A 7,835-nucleotide genomic window follows, 5' to 3' on the forward strand; every position below is an offset into this window, starting at 1 on the left:
TCCTCAAATTAAAGTCATCCTCGTAGAGTATCCCAATTATTGCGACGACCTTGGGGTCTAGGGTTCAAAACAATAAAAGGTGCATACAACTTGCAAATATGATTTAGGACATAAATATATTTATGAAAATATAGAGGGTTCAGATCTGAAATCATGACACTTGGGCCTTAGTGACAAGCATTAAGTATAGCAAAGTCATAACAACATCAATCTCAGAACATAGTGGATACTAAGGATCAAGCCTTAACAAATCTAACAACGATTACATAAGGAATCTCATCCAAATCCCATCTACATCCATATGAAATTCCTCTTTCGTGTGAAATTCTTCAAGTATGTACAATGTTATGCCTCGGTACTCCAAATGTTCTCTTGCATCAAAGTATGATCTTTTTTTGTTTGTATTGCCGATTATATAATTACTTGAAAGGGATCCATGAATAATTATCTTACTTAAGGAGAGCAACTAGCACTATAATGCTAATGTGATGGGGAAGTTTCATCTGGATATTTTGACACCAAGGATCTTGCTTTTGTATGTTTTGGTGTTCCCTCTTCTTACTTGATATTTTGGTCATGGGTTTGACTTCATCTCTAGATCTATGACCACTTATGTGACCTATACCGGTATTAAGTGGTTGAAATAATACCAACAATAGTCACTTACACATGTGTTACATCACGCCGTGTTTCTGCCCTGCTAGTTTGGTTTCATTTTTAGTTGCCCAAACCAACCAAGCAATAAAAGTAAGAATCCACGACGCACCATGATTTGATCTTGAACTAGTGAAATGTTAGACACACACAATAAGGACACTATCTCTTCTTTAGGGCATCTCCAACATTGCTTACCAAATTTCCCCTATATGTCCAGACTCTTCTTCAGGAGAAATGTTAGGTGCTTAGAGCAACTCTAGCAAGTTGCCATATGGCTCGATCGCCTTTTAGTTGTGCTAGCACATGCAAACAAGATAAGCCGAGTAATCTTAATGTACATAAGATAAAGTGCAGGTCACCCCTAATTATAGCATATTGTTGTCCATATGACTCATTTTAGTTCGCATACAAATATTTATCCTTAGTGGCAATAATACAATGCAATAAAATAGAAGTCCTTTTCACTTCCTATCACTGTGGTAGTTATTTGCGAGATTAGACCCAACTAATGAACACACCCTACTCTACCGATTATTGATATGAAATGACCAAGATTGAACATGCAACCAGAGGGAAATATGCATCTATAAGTGAAACATAAAGGCATCCATAAATCAGAACATAAAGAAATAAATAATCACATGATCAACATCACCGCTAGGGTTTACATCAAATTAACCATAATCATGTAGGGCGGCTCATATGACTATTGTATTGAACTACAAAGTGGAGAGATTGCATCTTGGCTACTTCCATGAAGTTTGGAGCGCGACGATCGATACATCGCCATCGGGAAACATCGATGCTCCATCATTTGACGCTCCTCCTCCTATCTCCATCAATGTTTGGTTAATCCGTCTTTGCCTCTCCATGCACCTAACCTTAACTATGCGGATCTCACCCGTCTTTGATGGAACACATTATTCTCATTGGAAGTTTTCTATGGAGTCTCATATTAGCAGCTTGTCGATGGTGCTTGGGACATCGTTGAACACAAGTTCAGTCTGATGGACCCTATGAATTTGACTATGTATGAAGTGATAGTCAACAACTCAATGTCTCTGCTCTTCACTTGACTCGAAAGGGCCTCTCCAGACAGATATATGTCCAAGTGGTCTCGTCAAGTCTGCAAATGCTCTTTGGGATCGTTTGGTTGCTATGAATGAAGAATTCAAAGATCAAAATACGAAATGGCCAAGTGTGAGATCCACTTATTTGTGATGAACTCAGATGGGACCTCATAATCCATAAGTGTAGAAAATTGTTGTAACTCTTTTCAATATGAAGGTGGAAGCATGGAGTGTTGATATCCCATATGAATCAAATGTAAGAACTATATTCTCTCAAGCTCTGTTTGCCACAGACACAACATTTCGTACATCAACCCTTTGCTTTACCTAGACAGTCTAACAAAAGAAAATTTATACAATTCTAAAAGAGGTAGTGTGGAAGGGCATAAAGTGTAAGTAAATAAATATTATATACTGAAGTCTAAAATGTAAGTAATTAAATTTTGGAGAAGATTTTTTAAGGAGTACATGCTATAAGCACACCTAGGAGTTTTCCGGGCATCTATTTAGATAGAGGCTAACGTGCGCTTCGCCGCACTGTTCTTTTGTCGTGGGACACCTCTTTTTTCTCTAACAGGTTATTGCGGTTGGTTGTTTCATTTGGGTTTTATCTACGTTAGTTTTTTTTAGAATCATCTACGTTAGCTTGGATTTCATTATGCTCTGCCAGTTTTTATATTCGAATGTCGTGTTGGGTTGCTGTTCGAGACGATATTTGTGGTGTCCTTACACGCTTTGGCCTCAGTGTTAGCCGTTGGTGGTTGTGTGAATCCCTTGGGAGCTCTTATTCCATGTTGTAGCAGTGAAGTTGCTGCTACAACACTCACATGCATTAGTCAATGAAGCTCTCGCTCACTTAGCTCGGCTCCCTGCTCCGCTCGCTTTGTTTTTTTTCTCCCTCACTCCACTTCAAGCTAAAAGGAACCGGCTATTGTGTTTTCTATTCAAAGTGCAGTAAATCAAAAGAAGTTCACGTATTTTAAAAAATAGTTTTTGAAGATATTGTGAGTTAAAAAACTAAATTAATAAAACGTTCACAATTTTAAAAATATTCATGGATTTCAAAGAATCATGAATTTTAAAATGGTTTACAAATATTAAAATATTTATGAAATTTAAAAATGTTCATGAATTAAGTTTTTGTGTGAATACTAATCAATACCTTCTGAAAACAAGAAAAAGCGACCTACCCAGGAACACACTCCCTTACAAGCGGGGCCCATAGCCCCCATGCACAAAGAGGCTCCAAATTTAGATGTGAAGTAGGGATGTGTTTTGAGACGAAAGAAGTGCTTCTGGCGGAGTCTATTTGGAATTATACTTAGGGCCAGTTCTTTTGGGCGGCTTAAAAAATAAGCTGCCTCTCCCAGCTTACAAAATAAGCCGCTCCCAAAATTTATGGAGGCTTCTAGATTAGTAATCCTATAACTAGTTCAGAAGCCCCAATAAATAAGGGAGGGGGCTTATGACAAAAGCTAGGGAGGAGGCGGCTTATTTTTTAAGCCGCCAAAAGAACTGGCCCTTAGGCTTAGTTTGGCAGCTCTGTTTTTGAAAAACCATAGTAATCCAAAACCTCGGTTTTTAAATGTGTGGGCAACGAATACTTCGGTTTTTAAAAAGCATAGTTTTTCTCAGTTTTGACGAAAGCACCGATGAGTTTGGCAAGTGTTGTTTTGACTCGCTGCGCCTTGCTCAACTATACTCATGGAGCTGATCTGCATGTAGAAACGATGCCCAATGCATGCAACATTATATGCACGTAGAGTCGATTGGGTAGTTAGCCTTTAGGCTGCTGCACACAAGTGCTCCACCGACCAATGGATATACTCAAGAGGGTGCCGTCTCTGTAGAGAAACTAACTACCAAACCTGAAGCGCCTAATAATCAGAAGTACTTCGTTGAAAAGACAATAGATCAGAGGGATCAGAGACGGCAATCTCATTTTATCAACTTTAGACATAGACGAGGCGACGAGTTCTCTCAGTTCAGTTTATAAAAAAGAGATCCTGACCTCTTTAAAATACTGCAAAAAAACCACAGTATGATAGATACCTTGGTATGTGAAACTACAATATTTGTTTTATCCAAACACCTCAAAGTATTTAATACCAAAGTTATTTCAGAAACCACAGTATTTTCAGAAAACTGCAAAAATACTTTGGATCCAAACGCACAGTGTTTTTCTGACGACAGTGGGTGAAGATCCGACAGTACTATGTATCAATAAATAGACTGAATGTTTTCTAAAAGGTACCCAATAAAGAGCCTCGTTGTTGCCCACCCATGAAAAAACACTCAACGAATAGCCGAACACTATGCAATGATCAGGGCGGTCGACAAGGGGGGCCAAAGTGGGCGACCGCCCAGGGCCCCCAAATCTCTAGGGGCCACCAAATCGCAGTTTTATGTCAGGATGAAAAAGGCCCAGCTTACCTGCCTGCTAGATACCACTCAAAAAAAAAAACTGCCTGCTAGATCATCCCTGATGTACGACTTAGCGCAACCCCAATCCAGCAGTTCACCTCGCGTCGCCGGACGACGACAGCGCGGAAGCGTAGCGCAACCCCAATTCAGGAATTTGGCTCGCGCCGTCGGATGACAACATCGCCGTGCAACACTTCTCTCTAATCTGCGGCTTCTTTGGCCGCCCCAAGTTTAGGCCTCTCGATGATGCATGTGTCACCGTAGGTAACTTCCTGTAGTTCATACTCTGCTCCTATCAATAATTAATTAGTTATTCATGATTGAATTACTTGTCTTGTTCATACCACACAAAACTTAAACTGCAACGTGGTCTTAAATTTTGGTTCTCAGAATTGTTTCCCCGCTGAACATGTACTAGTAATACGGTAGTTACACTATCAGGTCGCCATGTGGACAGTCTTGACTTTGTGCATCAAACCTTCATTGAATCATCGTTCTATTCAATACCCATCAATCGATCATGTATTGTAGCTCGTCTAGGTGTTGTTGGCAGTGCGTGTTTTTGTTCTCCTTGTGTAATTACCGTGATGACATTTGTCCATCTATCAGGTATTTGTTCTCAAATTATCAACCGACCATGCGTTTCTTTGATTGTTTCAGATAGAACTATTTTGAGGATAGATGCTCATACAAGATTTCAAAGTTGTTCATCCAAGTTTCAAGGTTCGGCATTCTTTTGTTCCCTTATATTTTGATAAGCCTAGAATTCATGTACTGATGCTTTTCAGTAGAGCACGATGTTAGTTTATTGCTTTAGCAGTACCTTTGGTACTTTAAATTTCATAATTAATGTATTTTAAAATTGTACAAATAACACATAATCAAGAAATTGAATTAGTGAAATTATACTTTAGTGATATTAGCTATATATTTTTAATGTTAGAGCCTCATTTTGCGTTTCGTCCCGGGGCTCCAAATGTCTGGAGACGGCCCTGGCAATGATAGATTTTCCTATAGTGTGGGAGTGTGAGCTGAAGGTACAACTATCCTCCTAATTATCTAAACACGGGATTACCTGGATTTATTTTAGGCCTTTCGACGATGTGCGTTTATTGAGAGGAGATGTCTCCGTCGACTACGTAGACATCTGTGACGGCTTCGTCAATCTTTAGATGATATGCCGATTTAATCTCTCAAAGGTGTTTATAAGAATAGGGTATGCGTGCGTGTATTCATAAGGATGAATGTATGCGCATATTAAAAAAAGACACGTTGCTCATGGTCTCTAAAACAGGCTAGTTTTCTTTTGTGGGTACAAGTAGTTACACGGTTGTCATGCACGTGCCTAGATTGAAAACGCACGGTTATCACGAACAGGCAAGCGTCAGCCCACACGCATATCGGCCGTGTCCTAGCACGTACGTGAAGGTAGCGACTTAGCGCGCGACGCGACGAGTGTGAAGTGTACTCGAGTCCACACTCACCGTGGCCTCCATCCACCACACATTCCCATATCAAGTCCATGGACCACATGAGTGGAGCTAGCAAAGGTGAAAAACTCATTATAGACGGTGTTTCACGTGTCAAAATCTCTTGACTGACCGATGTTATATCGGATGTCCCCAAAGGGACTTGACTGACCGATGTTGGAGTCATCGTTTGCATGCGTTGGCAAACGGCCGACTGACCGGCCGGCAGGGCAGCACTATAAACAGCCCCGCGCGCAGCCAGGCAAGGCGCCGCACTATATAAATCGTCCGAACGATCGGCCACATCATCTATCGATCTTCTGGCGGCCGTTCAAAGATGGAAGAGCACAAGACGACCGGCCTCGCTGCGACGGCGAGCCCCCTCGGCGAGCCTCTTCTCACGGCCACCGGGAAGCGGGTTGTTGACCGCGACGCCGAGGCGCAGCTCCCCCCGTATCCCAGCGCCGGCGCCTCCTTCTCCAGGACGTGCCTCAACCTCACCAACGCCGTGTCGGGCATCGGGGTGCTCTCCATGCCCTACGCCGTGTCGCGGGGCGGGTGGCTCAGCCTGGCGCTCTTCGCCCTCGTCGGCACCGTCTGCTACTACACCGGCACGCTCATAGCGCGCTGCATGCTCGCCGACGGCTCCGTCGCCACCTACCCGGACGTCGGCCAGCTGGCCTTCGGCGCTGCCGGCCGGAGAACCGTCGCCCTGTTCATGTACGTGGAGCTCTACCTCGTAGCCATCAGCTTCCTGGTCCTCGAGGGCGACAACCTCGATAAGCTCTTCCCCGGCGCCGGCATGGAGCTTCCCGCCGGCTACCGGCTGCGCGGGAAGCAGTTGTACATCGTCCTGGCCGGCGCCGTCGTGCTGCCCACCACCTGGCTCAAGAACCTCGGCGTGCTCGCCTACGTGTCGGCCCTCGGGCTCGTCGCGTCGGCGGCCCTGACGGCGTCGCTGGTCTGGGCCGGCGTCTCTGAGTCCGGTTTCCGCGGGAGCGGCAACGTCCTCAACCTCGCCGGTCTGCCAACCTCCCTCGGCCTCTACTTCGTCTGCTTCACCGGCCACGCCGTCTTTCCCACGATACACTCGTCCATGAAGAACCGAGAGCGCTTCTCCCAAGTGCTGCTCTTCTCCTCGGTGCTCTGCAGCCTGAACTACGGACTCACGGCGGTGCTGGGCTACCTCATATACGGCGACGACGTGCAGTCGCAGGTAACGCTCAACCTGCCATCAGGGAGGCTCTACACCAAGATCGCCATCGTCATGACCCTCGTCAACCCGCTAACCAAGTACGCGCTGCTCGTCGCGCCCATCACGTCGGCGATCGAGGAGAGGTTCTCGCTCATGGGGAGTGGGCCGGCGAGGGTGGCCGTCAGCACCGCCGTTCTCGTCAGCACGGTCGCGGTGGCGTCCATGGTGCCGTTCTTCGGGTTCCTCATGTCCTTCATCGGTTCCTTCCTCAGCGTCATGGCCACAGTCTTCTTCCCCTGCCTCTGCTACCTCAAGATCTACAAAGCCAAAGGCCTACGCCGTGTCGAGGTCGCCGCGATCGTCGCCATCCTGATGCTCGGGGCGTTTGTTGCCGTCACTGGCACATACACTTCTTTGTTGGACATCATAGGCACTTTCTGACAGATAGTATACTTCCTTCAGGTTTTTTTAGTCTGCATATAAGTTTTGTCTAAAGTCAAAGTATCTCTACCTTGACCAAACTTATAGAAATGTCAAATCAATATTGTTAGATTTATCATGAAATGTAGTTTCATAGTATATATATTTGATATTGTAGATATTAATATTTTTTAGTATAAGTTTGGTCAAACTTTACAAAGTTTGACTTGACACAAATCTAATATGCAAAATAAAAAGAACCAGAGGGAATACTTCCTTTTAGCTGTGCTATGCTAGCATATATAGTACAAACAAAACAAGCCAAGCGATCTTAGTGCATGTAAGATAAAGTGAAGGTCGCCCCTGATTTTGAAAATCCGTGTTTTGGAAAACAAATCAAGGACTCATTAATTATCAACTTCAATATTCACGCTCAGAGGCCATTCTGCTGGGTGTCAAGGAGGGCACTTTCGTAGGGATTTTTTTTAGAGTTAAACTTTCGTAGTTAAGAATATGGATGGTGGGGAGTTCTTTCTTAGAATGTCGGCTTGTCTCTAGCCGACAGATGTTTGAACCTCAGCTGGAAGGTGATAATTGTCT

At 44.1% G+C, this 7,835-nt stretch overlaps 1 protein-coding gene across 1 annotated transcript; it reads left to right on the top strand.

Moving 5' to 3' along the window:
• The first annotated feature begins 5,879 nt into the window (after positions 1-5,879).
• Positions 5,880-7,441, top strand: LOC125554192 (amino acid transporter AVT1I-like). The gene has a single exon (XM_048717786.1). It carries the CDS (start codon positions 5,958-5,960, stop codon positions 7,254-7,256), a length of 1,299 nt encoding a protein of 432 aa, XP_048573743.1. The 5' UTR covers positions 5,880-5,957; the 3' UTR covers positions 7,257-7,441.
• The last annotated feature ends 394 nt before the right edge of the window (positions 7,442-7,835 follow it).

The sequence above is a fragment of the Triticum urartu genome, chromosome 4 (assembly GCF_003073215.2).
Source record: "Triticum urartu cultivar G1812 chromosome 4, Tu2.1, whole genome shotgun sequence".
In the NCBI taxonomy this organism is placed as follows: Eukaryota; Viridiplantae; Streptophyta; class Magnoliopsida; order Poales; family Poaceae; genus Triticum; species Triticum urartu.